This window comes from Ruditapes philippinarum, unplaced genomic scaffold (genome assembly GCF_026571515.1).
Source record: "Ruditapes philippinarum isolate M1 unplaced genomic scaffold, ASM2657151v2 ctg8435_1_1_1_1, whole genome shotgun sequence".
NCBI classification, from domain to species: Eukaryota; Metazoa; Mollusca; class Bivalvia; order Venerida; family Veneridae; genus Ruditapes; species Ruditapes philippinarum.
This window is the reverse complement of record NW_026854774.1, coordinates 1,818-18,506: the sequence shown is the minus strand read 5'-3', so window position 1 is coordinate 18,506 and position 16,689 is coordinate 1,818. Positions and strand designations below refer to the sequence as shown.

Sequence of the window (16,689 nt, the reverse complement as noted above, 5' to 3'; positions counted from 1 at the left end):
TCTAAAAATAACACATAACGACGCGCTTAAATGGACTTATAGGACGTGACATTCATTTGACTTTCTTTCATAATTATTTCTTTAATTCTTTATCTATTTGGATATAAATACAACTTTGTTCATCAAAAGTATACAAAAAGTAAGTTTTATCATATTTTTTGTTGAACAGTTATCTTTGGTAGACTTGATTATATAACAAATAATTCAAAGGGAAATTCATTTCAATATGGAGGTTGTCAAACATGGCGGATATATATTGATTTTCAAGTACTTAAATGTCTTGTTAAATATATTAAGCTCAAGTAGCTTATATATTTTGTTATTGTTTTGGTTATTATTTTCTTTTAAATCTGAGGACTGTTTGATATAACATTCGTTTAATTAAAAAAATCATATGGATACGAGTTTGTGTGATTAGTCCTATTGTGTGATATGATGTCAGATTTTAACCTTCTGAAATCCTCTTTTAAACTGAAGAAATGAATTCAGGATTAAGGTTACCATTTTCGGAAATTGAACATTGGACGAAATTCGATTGTCTTTAACATAATTAAAGCTTAAAATGATATATAATGAACTATTGTGATAATGTGTGTTTAAATAAAAAAGAATTCTAATAAAACAACTCGTAAAAGTTATATAGAATATGTTGTTTTGATTAGAGGGGCAAAGGATAACTTCAAATTGAGAAAAACAGCTTTAAAAAATTGGCCATTTAACCTTTTGACAGGACGTCTTTTTTGGTTAGTAACTTAACCGTAGAATTTAAGGATTTAATTGAAAATAGCTTTGTGTATCATGATGATAAAAAAATCATGATAAACGTGGCGCGTTAAAATTCACTGCTTTCCTTCTTTATCCCGTTGATAATGAAGTAATGCAAAAAATTGATATTTGGATCACTGCCAAAAGGACATGATTAAATGTGCATAATGTTAGATTTTTTTTTGTAAGCTGATATCAGTTTTCGTTGACTACTTGAATATTCTACTTGAATCGCGCCATTTGTGCATTGTGCAGTCAATCATGCTGTGCTTGCCTTTACTGTTAATGTTATATCGACCTCAGTTTTGTAATATGATACATTGCATTATAAAGATTAAAAGATATTGTCGTTAGCTATTGCGCGGCAATCCCATTTGCATTTGCGTAATAAAAACTATTAGTATAACACTTTAACGAAAAAGAACATTATTATATAGTTGAATTAGGATAAATAAATTTTTGAAAAAAAAATCTTATCAAGTCTGTACTACTTTCGAACTGTAGAAATGTCACTACTTTTTATTACATTTTGGCTTTATTTCTGATAACGACAAAAGCCACTGTGCATATCCAGTAACGCAGGGATGTGCAAGCAACATAAAAGTAATGCCGAATCTGTGCTAGGCTATTGCCAAAACGAATAACACAGTAAGTAAACGCACCCAAAATATGTTATTCTAAATCAAAATTAAAGAAATGAATTAGCGCATGTGGCTGCTACGGCATTATACTTTAACCAGCATTACATTTTTTTCAGGAATATGTTTACTTCTTTAGATCAATCGTGAAAAAGACAACCCGATAAACGTTTTGAAAGTGACTGTATTTCGTCAAATAAATATGTTCATTTACCACAATCATTTAAAACATTATTTTTTATATTCTATATACCTAAGACATTTTTCAGTCTTAAAGTATAACAATAGAAGAAAGCTGGTTAAATAAGATTTAGCTACTTTTAATAAGATTACCGCAGTTGCTTCAGTGCTTCATTCACGAATTCGGTGTTACCTCGTAAAAATGGTCTCAATTACCTTTTATCATTCTGCTAAATTGAGCGTAATATGACACGAGTAGATTGGAGAATGTCTCAGGTACACCGAATATAAAAAATCAGAAAGTAATATGTATGTTATTGTATTTAAAAATATCAATGGAACGAAAAATCGCCATCAATTCGCTTGTCAGGTCTTCCATTTTCACGAATGATCTTGAAAATTAAACATTTTCATGGAAATATTTTAATGAGGTTTAAAGTATAATGTCTCAGCAACCGTATTCGCTAATTCATTTCTTCTAATTTGGTGTACAATAAAATATTTTGGTCCATTTACTTTTCGCGGGGCTCGTTTAAGCCACTAAATTGCATAATTCTGCGTTACTTTTGCACAATTCCTGCGTTATTTGCACATTCCTGCGTTACTGGATATACACGATGTCACCGTCTGTCTTTTAATGAAATGCAATATAGCAATTGACGTTTATGCGTTCGTGGGTGCGTACATATTTTTGTCGCGCGTGTTTGTGCGTTATATAGATCATAACTATAATTATTCTATTGTTAATCTCAAAATTATAAAATGCCTTTTAGGACAATTATAGAAAAAATATTACTTCACCAAAACCAACAGGCAAAAAGCTTTAATATATTGCAAAAGTCTTCAGAACTGCAAGGTCTGAAACTTTGATATTTCGAACCTTGTTCACCTCTTCCATTTTTGTTACATTCATAGCCATAGCGATTAAAATGGCCCTTACCGTTGGACGCAAATTCTTAAATAGTGATATACGTATATATTCTAATTGGGAAACTTAGAAGATTTTCTTCTTCAGAGCCTTTCATATTGTTCACGTGAATCTGTATCTAGTTACATTTAATTAATAACCCTGAGGTCAATTTTGCCCCGCCAAAGGGGAACAATTTAAATAAAGGTAAACTAGTAAAACCCTAAATAATTTGTTTTCAAAACCAAAATGACATAGTACTGTGATATTTGTTGTTTTACTGTGCAAAGGCATGCCTTGAACCTAGAAGCCATTATGACCGTGACCATGACCTTTTAAGTTAAAATATATTTATATTATAACTTTATAACTTCATTATTGCTTTCATATTTGTTAATGATATATGTATAAACACTCGTTACTTATTCGACATGCTTCATATGAGCCTGACCCATATTTATTTATCGGCTTGTGTACACTACGGAAAAGAAACTACAACACATTGTGTCTGTTTTATACCTGCAATGACACGCATGCTTTGGCTTTATTAAACGGAGCAATTCCCGAAATAATATACATTGTAATCAATAGCCATAAGGCCGAGGATTATTTGTAATGACATGTATGTTTAAACATTAGAAACGTGATGCATTGTAACAGTGTTTTGTTTCACATGCTTAAATATTTTCCTTGTGTTCTATTTGAAATTAGACATTGTGTATAGAAGCAAATTATAAACCTTTTTTTCCTTTTATTTTTTTATTCTAAACAAAATTGAGGCATTGGATTTCTGTTTTTTAATTTTTTACTATTACTATTTAAGCATACGGTCATTTGTATTTTACACATGAACATTTCAACAGACTATAATTTTCAAATTCATGATGTTTGGACTTTGTTTTATACGCAAAAAACCGTATTTTTAATTTGTGACTCCTGCTATTTGACATTTACGGCGTTATACATATATTTCAGACGAGAGTATAATTAAATCAAAGTAAGGAAACCAATGATGATGTTAAAAATGGATAAACAGTCATAACCTTTGAGACATTGATATGCTTTAAGCATAATTTGGCGGGTTTGAGTAGTTTAAATGATCGCCCTATTTAAGGGTGTAAGGGCGTTTAATATTAAACTATTAATTAAAGTTTATTTAAGGATTGGTATGTTTTTGTGTTATAAACTTTCATATTACAAGTAAATATCTCAAAATCACATATTTTGGCTTAAATGTACAGATGTATATTTTTTGTTTCGAACCGTAGGAGACATGGAACAGGACAATTCAATTTCAACTGATGCTTTACCAATGGCACCAAGACAACATTCAGAAACTGAAAACATATCAACAGAACAATTACCTCAAGCAAATGATGATGATCAGGCACCCCAGTCTGACACAACCGAAGATTTTGTGGAAATTCCCGAACCACATCCTGACTGGCAGTTTAATATATTCCTTGATCAAGTAGCAGATGGTATAACAACGGAGGAGTTTGATAAATTGAAACACCTTCATCGAGGTATCATACCAGAATCTTTGATCTTTTTCTATTTATAACAAAAACTACGTTTTTAAAAAAACCCACTCAAACAATCCAAAACTCAAATAATAATAATTATAATAATAATAATAATAATAATAATAATAATAATAATAATAATAATAATAATAATAATAATAATAATAGTAATAATAATAATGAAAAACATAAGAAATTAAATAAGATTAAAATTTGATATAAACTCCTGATTTTTCTGGAATTTTACATATCCCCTCTCAACTTAATCCATAAAAGTTAATATACTTGGCATTTTGGTTATGCCAATTTATATTTTGTGTTCAGCTCATTGCATTATTACATGAATTTTGTTTTCTCCTGTTTTTAACACCCACATTTGTACACCTATTTTTTCCATTCTTTTTATATGTTTAAAATTATTAATGCTTTTTGGCGTTTTAATCTAAGCATTTCAATTTTTATTTTAAATTGTGATTGATATCATTAAGCGTGTTCAACAATTTGTGATAAAGGAGTTCAATAAATCCACGTTTTGAATACTAGTATATCAATATAGAAGATATTCTTTGCCACATTGACATGTTGATGCTCTACAATAAATTACAACGTTGTTATGTATAGAGTCTCGTAGATTAACAGATGTACCAAATAACACGAATGCTTATAACATTATAAAGCAAAGAAAACTTATTACACATTGAAAGAAGAACATAACTAACATAACTTACTTTTAAGTTCAGCAAATTACTTTCTGCAAGATAATGCCATCGAGACTGAAATTGTCAATATATCAACTGTTCTACATTCTGTCTTTTTTTATTTAATTTGTTATTCTATTATTATCTATCATAGTAAGTTTAGAAATATATAAGGTATATTACCGATGTCCTGGTCGAGGGGTTAGAGTCGATGACTTCTAATCCATTTACCTCTCTGGTGTGGTATGATCCCCGGGAGATGCTTTGGTAGTTTAGCACGGAGGAAGGTAGTCTAGTACTTGTGAAACTCTCCAGGAACGATGGTTAGGAAACTACCCGCCTATATGACTGAAATTCTGTTGGGAAAAGGCGTAAAATGAAACAAACAAAACAATACCGATCTCTTGAATATGTAGGATATAGCTATAATTACCTTATTATGTGTTTTGAAATTGCAGGAAACAACAACAGAAATGTCTACAATGTACTACATTATTTTCATCATAGCTGTTTTGAAAATTTTTCTTTCTAATGAAAATAGCTCATAGTATATTATATATCACTCAAGTATGTGTAAATCTTGAAAATTATTATTTTGAACAAAACCAAAAGCTTTAGACCCAAATAGTTGTGATGTTGATTAATGATAATAAAAGTAGTACTATAAATGTACCAGATGACAAAAGATGAAAAAGGAAACAGTTCGGAGCTCTGGACATATGTTTGTTACAGAGTGTTGATTAGGAGTGGATATATGGAAGTGCAATTCTTTTAACCTGCAACATGGTACAGATTAGGTAACTACAAGCTCTTCACCCGACCATTATAGATTGTGTCCAATAATGAACATGCAGTATATGTACATTGTTATATCATTCGAAAACACCGCCTCGACCGGTAGTTGACATGCTGATGTTGATATAGGAGGGATGATCCAAAATATTGAGACTTTTGATGTTGCTTGGGCACAGATGGCTTGAACAAATTGATTAATGTCATTAAGTGATATTAATCGGAACATGTTGTTTATCAATAAGTTTGAAAAATAATACGAGGGGCATATCTTAATTAGTGGCAACAATCAATCTAATTAAAATCAGCTCTTAAATTACGCTACGCATTAGAATCTAACATTCACCAATAGGCAGTCACTTTTTCGTGGTCTTTCAAACAACCAATCATAGGCAAGCTTTTATTATTTTGAAAGCGATGCTATTTCTAATTTTAACCATTGAAAAACCAATACTGAGTAGGGAATTAGAACAAACATGACATTGTCCATATCGCTAAACGGTAAACTTGCCCATTAAAATTGACTTTATTGAATTAAGAAAATTTGTTAAAAATTAGTTGAAACATTATTCAACTTCCACTGATAATTCTCCTTCTAATGCATATCTGTAAAAACCGGTTTGATTTCATGGCTAAAAATAGCTTTCTCGGGAAATCTGAATTTTAAAGAAGACCGTCATCAGAACCTCTACATGGAAGAAATAAGTAGATCTGAACTTTTGTCAGATCATGGCAACAACGCAATCAATCCGTGACTTGCACATGAAAGTACATGTATAATATACCGTTGGAAAGAAAGATTATTGATATATTTAACCAACAGTCTATTTACGTGCAATCAAATTTTAGCAGGTAATTTAAATACATTTGGTTTTGTTTACTCGTCGTAAACAAGGCTGAGTTGCATTGTGATTTGAGAGAGTAGAAACTAGCTTTTTGCAAAATTCGTTAGCTATTTGGGTAAATGTGCATCAGAAATAAAAAAACGAATATAGATTAAGTGTACGGAGAAAATGTATTTCCATATCGTACACTTGTCAGGTGGGCGTCAATGTTTAAGAAAGGTAGAGCTAATGTTAAGGATGATCTCCCCCTTGGGCGGCCATTTTCCGCTACCTCTGAAAAAGACAGCACTGCCAAAGCCAAAAAAAAAAAAAAAAAAAAGAGAGAGAGGGGGTAGAAAAAGCCTCGGTCTTATTGACTAGGTTCAAAAATTGAGATCCTAGACCCTGGACATCTGAAAGAAATTGTCACAGCAGATGAAACGTGCATTTTTATTTTTGAGCCCGACAATAAACTTAGTAACAAAGTGTGGGTAAGTGAAAACAGCGATCACACAGTTGTTGCTCGACGAAGCAGGGGTGTTAAAAGAGTTATGTACAGTCTATTTTTTGATAGTGATGGAATAGTGGCCTGTGTTTCTGATCCTGAGAGGACTAGTGTCACTCGATCATTTTACCGTAACCATGTTCTTTCTGCTGTAGTTAATCACTACATTAAAAATAACCCAAGGTTCGGGGTACATAGGACCAAATAACTCTATGATAATGCACATGCTCGTCGATCAGTCTTGGGGTATGCAGAGAGTTGAGGTGCTTATATTTCAGAACTCTATGTGACCTTTGGTTCAAGTCATACATCAAATCTTGCCTTTGCGGTCGCTGGTTCGAAACCCGTAATGCCATCGAAAGCTCTCTATACCAAAGGAAACACTTCAAAAATGGATTGTGAGGCTGGAAAAAGTGTAGAGGTATATAACGATTATTTTGAAGGACTCTACTAATCATTTTCCAAAGGTATTTATAAAAAGTGCGGTGCCGTTGCCACTAATTTAAATATGCCCCTCATACATCTAGTTCATATTGCGGCATCCTCGTGAGGGTTTATAATGATGGTAACGCGTTAACGACACATGTTAAGTATCATTTATAAGGGAATACACCATATTGCAGAGTTCCACGTTTGTCGTCATTTATAATGTCTGGCAAATACCACAATGGTAACGCATCAAGCTCATTAGCAGGATATCGCAGATTTGGCTAAATGATAAATTTAAGTCCTCGCTTGACGATCAACATTGAGATGAGCGTATTAGTCAGACCCGGGACAGTTAGATATATTTAATTGATATAATATCATATGATATTAATATTTCTACGATGTGTCTTGAAGTTGCACAGAAATACCGTTGTAAACTTGGACACAAATTTGAGATGCGTTTAGGCCAGCCGCCTAAGCAACCGAACGATTGCACACTGAATATGCTATGAAGCGTAAAAATCGTTGACCGACATTTTATTGCACTTCACTTTTCTTGTACCTGAACATAATTTTGGTCAGTGTTTTCCAATCATAAAAATGCAGTTAGTGACATAATTGTCAAATTTACAGATGACAAAGACACAGCTGAGATAATTTTTAAATACAGAAGATATCGCTGTGAAATTTCATGGATGTGAAAGATGCCGCTGTGAAAGATCTAAGATGTAAGAATCGCTGCAACTGTAAACTATTCCGTACATTGAATAAGATCAGAAGATAAAACACGTTTAGCCTACCAATATCTTGTATATATAAACATGACAAAGAAATACGTTAAATAATTCACATGCCCAACTCAAAAAAAATGTTCTCAACAATTTGTTCATATTTTCTTGCAGCGAACAAACTAACATTGAAATGGTATAATCGTCAATGTTCTTATCTGTTTAAAATGAAATAATTCTAGCACATTATTGTTGAATTCTTTCTTTGGTATATATTTGCTTTGATGTATTAATGACGTTCATTGTTTGAATGGACAATAAAATTGACAGTACAGTTGCAGATATGTACGGTTGTTGCTGATAACCTTGTCTAAGGCAGTTTTAGTGAATATCGAGTGTTTTGTTTTAATTCCATTTGAGCGCGGTGTTGCTTCTTTTAACTGTAGTATATAATACAGACATGTAGACATAACTCACTGCTGGGATTTTGTTATTTATAATCGGACTCCATGCAAAGTAAAAAAAATCTATGTAGTGCAAATTTGTTCTTTAATGGAAATTGTGCATTGATTTAACTTAAATTAATATCTCATATTTTCAGGACATGGTGGGATAAGTGATGAATCATTAAATGAAATGAAGTCGGTTCGAGATCTGTTCAATATCATGAGGACAAGAGGGTTGCTGAATCGAGAAAATCTCATATATCTACAAGCAATGTTGTATATAATAGGTCGATTGGATCTTATCAAGGACGGTGTTGAATATTCTAAAACTGTTGGGAACGTGATTCATTTCTACCCCGCTTCCCCTCTTCCAGGCAAGTTGTATTTTATAAACTCTGAACGACGAACATAATAAACAACGCGGCAAAACTATTTATAAGTCTTTATATTAACAATTTTATTTATTTTGCCAGAATTGTTTTAATGGGAAGTTTAATCATTCGGCCAGACAACATAAGATGTATATGGTATAATAATTGATTTACATATGGCGTTTCACATGCATTTCATTTGTATACTTTGTTTGAAATGTTATCATTACTAAATATTTGAGTATACTTATGTTAAATAACAAATTGTACTCCTTACAGAAAATGGATTCAAGTATGTTAAATTCCACGTTGAAGGACGCAACTTTCGAAATTGTACAAGACGTTATGTGCAAAGCGTCCGCAACCGAATTGCAGCTATCTTGTTTATTCCGGCGCAATTTGTGATAATCGCTGGTGTTGAACCATCATCCAGTCTTCTGATAACACTCATGATACCTGAAAAATATGTTACTATTCTAGAAGGTCTGCTTGAAGATCATTTGTGCACCTCCGACATGAAAGAGCTCGGTATAGATTATGTGGAAATAGACAAAATGTACAATGTCGAAGGTGAATGTCATCGATCAAAGTTAAATACTCCAAATTAAGAAACATTAAGCTTTAAAATTAGCCACTGCTATCGTAATATAATTTTATCTTATGATATTCAAATTTAAAGTCATCAATTTGTAAGAAATCGATAACCTAAATGAGTTCAAATATCTACATAAAATTTATCTCGTCATATCAAACGTTTAAATATCTTACATGTTCAGTGGAACTTACATTCTTGCATTATTTGAAAACAAACAATAAGTCTGTGTTCATTAAAGTAACTCGGGTTTCATTTCACAAAATTGATTATATAATTTACAAACCTTACACACTTTAATCTTTTTTCCAGAAGAAATAGAAGCCGAGATTACAGAAAATGACCAACAGAAGAAATTTGCTAACCTATATCAACAGCTTGAAGCAAAATCAAAACAATTAGAGGACAGTGAAACAGAACGTCTTCGACTCTATGGTCAACTTTCAGAAAACAAGTCAAAAATAACGGAACTTGAAGAAAAACTAAAAAAAGACGAACTTGTTATAATGACGCTTAAGTCATCAGACGTGGAGAAGCAAGAAAACAAAGTGGAAGATGCATCATCTAGCCAGAAAGCATTGCAAGATTTTGAGAGCGCATTGAAGACCGTCAGCCAGCATGATAAAGTTGATATACATACATTGCTTTCCACAAACACTATGGTTGTCGCGAATCGTCTCACTGAAAGATTTAGTATACGACAACGCCAGTTTGAATTAGCACTTAGCGATTTACAGTCCCAATTGCTACCACTCAAATTTGAATTAGAAAAACTTCGGTTTTTCGCTGAAATCGATATAAATGAGATGGACAGGATACTTTTGGAAAGTTTTAAGAACCTGATGGAATCAATCGCAAATGAAGGTATGCACTCTTTTATCATTTCATTTATTTCCTAATTTAAAAGAATAATTTAAAAGAAATTATGTTTCATAAATTATACAGATAATCGAAATATAGATATATGCGGTGCGAATATTGTAACTTATAATTGTGATCAAACGGGTGTTAACGTTATGAATTACGTCCATGAATCTGATATCTTATTTATACTTTTTATTAAACCGTCTTTTAGCAAATTACGTGGATTTGAAACTTTTTATGTAGTTTGAAAACGAAACTCTCCCTTCCATATGATAATACTAACAAGATTGTAATCTAATATCTCATATCTTTAATACTGAGTTTCACTTAGAATCATTAACATTTTAAGTGGAAAAGTTCAAATGCATATTTTGTTAATTGTGCCTTCATTAGAGAATGACATATTCTGTGTTTTCTTTCTTTCGTAAGTTTCCACAATTCAAGTAGAAGTAAACGAAGAGATTCTTCGGATTTTGAGGAAAATAAGCAATTTACTGAGACCCCGCGAAAGAGAAATACTTGTTAAGAAGTACACGTGGGACTCAGATGACGAGCTAAAACGTACCATCGACACGGACAGAACTTCACTTCTTGCTTGTATTTTACTAAAGGAGATTCAAAAAACCCAGAAATTAGTTGACGTTGGTGAGTGTATTGTTTATCATTGCGATTTTTACGTATGTTTGTCTCATTCAGTTAACCTGTTTCTACAATATAATAACTTCGAATGTTTTCTAAATAGATTAACGGTATAATGGTTTTTGTACTGTTTGTATACTACATAGAAATATATATTAGTTTTCATTTGTACAATCTTTTAAATGATAAACACAAGCGTTAGTGAACGAGTGATTAATGTCGTTGACTTCAAACTACTTACCCCTCACCGCCGTTGGTTCGAATCTCGCCAGGAACCTTGGATTATTTCACGTGAGGTAGCTATCAAGGTAACATACGGGAAATAGGTGGTTCTAATTAGGTTCCTGTTCATACCTGAAATAGTGACGGAGGGGCATCTGAGGTCCTCTTTCTTTCAGTAAAAAAATATGAATTACCGTGTTTGTTGGATGTAAAACACAATCAAAAAATAGGCTTAAATTTTGTAAAATCTTTATTTTATACTTTTTCTTCACAAATCTATTATAGGTATAACTTTTAATGGTTTTGACATTATTTTCCACTAAATTATTTTTGCTACTGAACTATGTTCTTGTATTAAACAAAAAATACAACTATACTTTTGCGTCTTTTTAATGTTCATGTTTAATGTTACTTTATTTAACTATTTCCCTTTTCTCTTTCCTCTCCGCAGAACACCAAAAAAACATTTTTTCTATTTTTCCCCAAAACGCTTAATGGATGATTGGACGCGGTGATCTTGCAAAAAATCAAATTTCAAGTTCTCAAAGAGGCAAAAGCCAGAAACTGACAGTTAATCCGAAATCGAGGCAAAAAAACTCTTTCACCAAAACGACGGTCAGGGTCATTGACGAAACGTCAGAGAGAGATTTCAACAGAGATCAACCCACCAGCAGATCATACACAGCTTCTCAACAAGGTCGCTGAACAAGTCCAGGAAATACACGATACTATACAAATGAACCAAAAAGCATTTTCACAAGGTTATGGATACACCAAGGGCTTTGGTTTATCATATGACCCTCCACCATATTCACCTTTCCCTTTTTTCCAATAAAAAGAGACAGAAGAAATGTATAAGAAACTTAAAATTTAGAAAAAAAGTGTTTTATTCATGTATATTTGCAAGTAATTAATGATTTAAATCATATATTCATGAGAAATATGGTTTTGGCTACAGTAATATTATAGTTGTCATTAGCAATTTTTACATTTTACATTAATATAATAAAAAGCTGTTTATTGTATTGATTACTTTCCATTTACTATTATATTAATCGCAAGTCGAATTAGTTAAGGGGAGACAACAAGTCTTCATAATAGTGGCGAAACAGAAACTGTGTATTGAACTGCAATATTGCGTTAAACTACTCACTAAAGTGAATGTGCTACATGTTATGATACAAAATAGATCCAAAATGTTTCAAACACATCAGGTCATGTTATAAATGGTATCTGAACATATAACAGAAATAAGATTTAGCTGTAAATTTGCAGTAACCTGTTAAGATGTTAGACCATTAAAATGAAAATAATAATAAATAAAAGATATCATTTTACATGGCATACAGTCATTTTAATGCCGCAATAAGTTTGTTTGTATATGCAATATGTTTGTTTGTTTGTTTGCCGCATTTTTTGTTAGTATATCATTTAGAAAACTTATTTTATCTGACCGACATGACAGTATGTTTTTAAATTTTGTGTTCCGTTGTGCCATATTTTTATACATTCCAACTTTCAAAGTTGTGCCATAACTTTACATGCTTTAGTACCTATGCAATTAAAATTTATATAACTCTATAAACCATGACTTTGCCATTGTATGATTGTCGTATGAACGTTTTTATTTTCTTTATCTTTCTTTCGTTTGTTCTGCCACAATTCTACATTCTGTTAAGCGTTTTACAACAGGAACCTGTTATCAGATTTTATTTTTTGGATCATTGTTTGACATGTAAACGCATTGAAATTAAATAGGAGCATTTGAATTTATTTTATTTTTAAAATGTTCGTTTTATAAAATAGTATATTCAGAATGCTCTTGCTTTAATTTGGAAACACATTTTGAATTTATTTAACTGTATGGTATACATTTACCTTATTTGTTTGTATTTTCTATTATGTCTTACTTGCAGTTATGTAAGGAGAAATAATACTTTTAGATATTTATGATAAATGAGTGATTTATTTTGCGGAATTGGTTATCATTTGCCCCTTTAAGTATGTAAAGTAATAATTTTAAGCCCTTTTATGACAGAATATTCTATTTATAACAGCAATTTTACAACTAAATTTGATTCGCTCACTTTTGTTTAACAAGCTAACATCTAGACATCTTTATCTTGTATACGTTATTTCACAATGGTTTTATGTTTTATTATCTTGTGCCTTATTTTTTTCTATCAGAGAGTTTGCGATTGTGTGGAATATGACGTATCAGAATTAATTAACATGTTCCTTATTTAAAATTATGGATCAATGTTAGAACTTTGAACCATACATATTTAAAAGAAATGTAAAAGTGTGGTAGTTTCTTTATGTTCGTGTGCGAGCGCGTGCATGTCTTTTTGTACTTGTGCAAGGGCGAACGTGTATTTGTGTGCGTGTTCTTATATGCTTGGGGGAGCGAGCGTCTTATATTTTTGTGTTTGTATGTGATTATCTCCTATAAGCATTAACCATAGCAACGAGGTGTTATTAATGAGCTAAAAAGCAGTTGTTTTATATAAAAAGTATACCTGAAATAGATAACATGGATATAATAAATAATAAATTTTGATTCATATGAATGATCTCAATATGAATCTTAATAAGGACCAATATCAGTAAGAACTTAAAGAAATATTATAAAAGTAACAAGAGTTTGCATAAACCGTTTTGTATATAAAGCTCTGTCGTCAGACATACGATTATTAATGGCATTATTGTTATAACATTATGATCTCAAACATTTTCGCATGAAATACTGAGATCAATTAAGTTAGAAGTTGTGATATTGAATTATGTTTTCTGTTAAATAATATCACCTTTAAGTTTGAATATCAATTAAACGAGAACATAGGTTATGGTATTAAAGTCTAATATATTAAAGGCCCAGTATATCATGTATATAGATTGCGTCTTTTTTTTATAGAAACGTCTTTTAAAGGTTTATTATGTCTCACAAATGATAATATTTTCATTTCTAAAAAAATTTGGTATCTTGTTTTTAGCTTCCAAAACAATACTCATTTTTGCCATATAGACGAACTATTATTTACTTATTTTGCTGTGTTGGCAATTGGTATAATCATAGTGAATGAGTATTTTGTATGATAGTCAAATTATTACTTTGTTAACATTTTGCTACCATTTTACACACAGCTGCACATTCAGCGCAACTTTCTCTAGTTGTTTAACATTAAATATGCTCAAAATCCTAAATTAAAACATTTTAATGATATGTTCGACATTTTCAAAGAATAAAGAATAGAGATTTCTGAGACATAATGTGCCTTTAAAGCAGCATGAAAACTTAAGTCACATTTTCCTTTTTATGTGCGTTTTGTTACTGATTTTGCATTTACTGTATGTATTATCATAAAACTACTGCTTGACTAACACAGTAGGGGCTTTTATGCATGTATAACTTCGTTTTGGATACTGCAAATTTCAAATGTTTTCAATTTGTAAATGACAATTTGTTCACTCCATATTGTTTTACTTTTAAATACATTTTCAAAATTTCATGAACATTTAACATGAATCTGGAGGCATACTTCATTATATGATTATAAGAATATAAAAACAACTGAAATGTGCAGGCTTTGGCAAAAATATAGTATATTACTTTACACTCTTCAAAACCAGTGAATTTTAAGATGTAGATGAAATTCAAACATTTACTTTACATTTACATATATATTACGAAAGTAATATTGCTTGATATTGCATAAATAACGTTGTCAAAATACCTGACATTTGATTTTGTTTTTACAAAAACTGTTAAATCATCACTTTTCGCAGTGTGTTCTTTTTATATCTAACTAGTCTTGGGGCTCTTTGGGGTTCCCTTCCAGTTGCCCTGTGTTACATTGGAATGGTAATATCGCCCTTTTTAAAGACCTTTGCTTTCATATTTTACCAAAAAAGAACAGTTATAAATTTGTTGTATCCAATTTTGCGATATAATTGAGAACAAAGATTTTTAAGAAATGTGTATGTTATTTCAAAATGGATAGATCATGTGCTATTTTGATTTTATTACTTATAAAAGATAAATAACAATAAATTTACTTTGATCAAGATTGCTTGTTTTGGTTTGTTTTTATGTCACACAATCACAACAAAGATTATATGGCAGACTTAATTTTTTACTAGTGGAAGAAAACCATAAGCTAGTTAGATAGTTTGCTCACATGTAACAGCGGGATTCTAAACCACATCCATTCATGAAGGGCTAGTGGTTTAAGGCAAAGACCTAGTGTATTAGGCTTCGGACGTCCATTTGCATCTAGTTTGTCTTTTACGATGTATATTGATAGCATTTATATAAGTATGTATTCTAATATTCGAAATTCAACCGTAATGTAACAAAATCGGTATCATTTGATTTTTCATTTTTTACCAGGCTAAATTAGACTAGGAATCATTGATTATTTTCATAGATTTTGAAAATTAAATTAAAATATGTACTGTCTGGAGAGTGTGCAGTGGTGACCATGACCAGTCGGCATGGGTAGCATTAGATGCCGTCAGCGGACTACGGGTCAAATAGATAAATTGGTCATATCTTATTACAAATACTTTGATTGAAAAATTGTCAGTTATGACTTGAAAATACGTTTAACTACCTGCAGTCTTTAACAAGTATCCCTTCCTGAGTTAAATAAAAAAACAACAACATATTATAATATGTAGTATATATTTCGCCGTAAAATAAATCATGTATGGAAAATAAATAATGTATGGAAAAGGGTGTTGTTTCTTATAATGATAGTATTATCATATCAAATAAATCTTAGGCGCAGAAGGAGGTTAGTTTACATTTTATCAGAAAATGTCTACAGTAAAAACTCGCTAATGAGACCAATGAAGGGACTTTACAAATCTGGTCTTAATAGCGGGTTGGTCTCATTAATGAGTTTGGCCAAACAGAAAACTAGGCAATATATTAAGGGATACCATGTACTGTACACATGTTTAATTCTGGGCTAACCTATTTCAAATGAGAAGATATAAAGCATACACTATTATTTTTTAATTTTAATTTATTTTCTTTTACTTTTTAACATTATAAAATTTTCAAACTTCTTTAGAGGTACAAAATGTATTATGAATGTCTTTAAACACAAACATATTTTTACATTCTTGTTAAAAGAATGACACGACTTACTCTATTAAATCACCATTTTACTACAAAGCACACCGAACAATTAACCTTTAATTATTTTCACAGTTTTCATCTCCGATAACAACTTCAAAAACCTAATCGTATTTGTTTAAAATTATGGAACGAAAGAGATAATGATAGCAGCAACACCTCTAAAAAACTTATTGAAAGTTTTCTGTTCAATACTTTGTTGTTTTAATCCCCCAGTTATGACATTAAAGGTGTGAAATTAAGAAATTATCGACAATAATATTGATCATTTCCGGGTTTGATACAAAGTAACCTTGACCTCTGCCGTAAACTGGATGTCGTTAAATGTCGTAAAACTAGGACAACTGTTGTTTACATCACGTGTCAAAAAGATTTCAGCAATATACACGCATGTCAATATCAAGGTGAGGAAGTGCCCGC

The 16,689-nt window shown here is 31.3% G+C and overlaps 1 protein-coding gene across 1 annotated transcript; it reads left to right on the top strand.

Moving 5' to 3' along the window:
• LOC132741033 (uncharacterized) lies at positions 1-11,373 on the top strand. Its single transcript, XM_060729111.1, has 6 exons — positions 1-139; positions 3,759-4,016; positions 8,594-8,812; positions 9,080-9,379; positions 9,714-10,265; positions 10,695-11,373. The coding sequence occupies exons 2-6, from the start codon at positions 3,764-3,766 to the stop codon at positions 11,018-11,020; spliced, it is 1,650 nt and encodes a 549-aa protein (XP_060585094.1). The 5' UTR covers positions 1-139; positions 3,759-3,763; the 3' UTR covers positions 11,021-11,373.
• The last annotated feature ends 5,316 nt before the right edge of the window (positions 11,374-16,689 follow it).

Bases quoted from the DNA above. Each gene is read 5' to 3' on its own strand.
- LOC132741033 (XM_060729111.1), top strand. From the start codon at position 3,764: ATGGAACAGGACAATTCAATTTCAACTGATGCTTTACCAATGGCACCA. The intron at 8,813-9,079 runs GCAAGTTGTATT...AACAAATTGTAC, and splicing joins CCCCGCTTCCCCTCTTCCAG to TCCTTACAGAAAATGGATTC. The intron at 10,266-10,694 runs GTATGCACTCTT...TTCTTTCGTAAG, and splicing joins GGAATCAATCGCAAATGAAG to TTTCCACAATTCAAGTAGAA.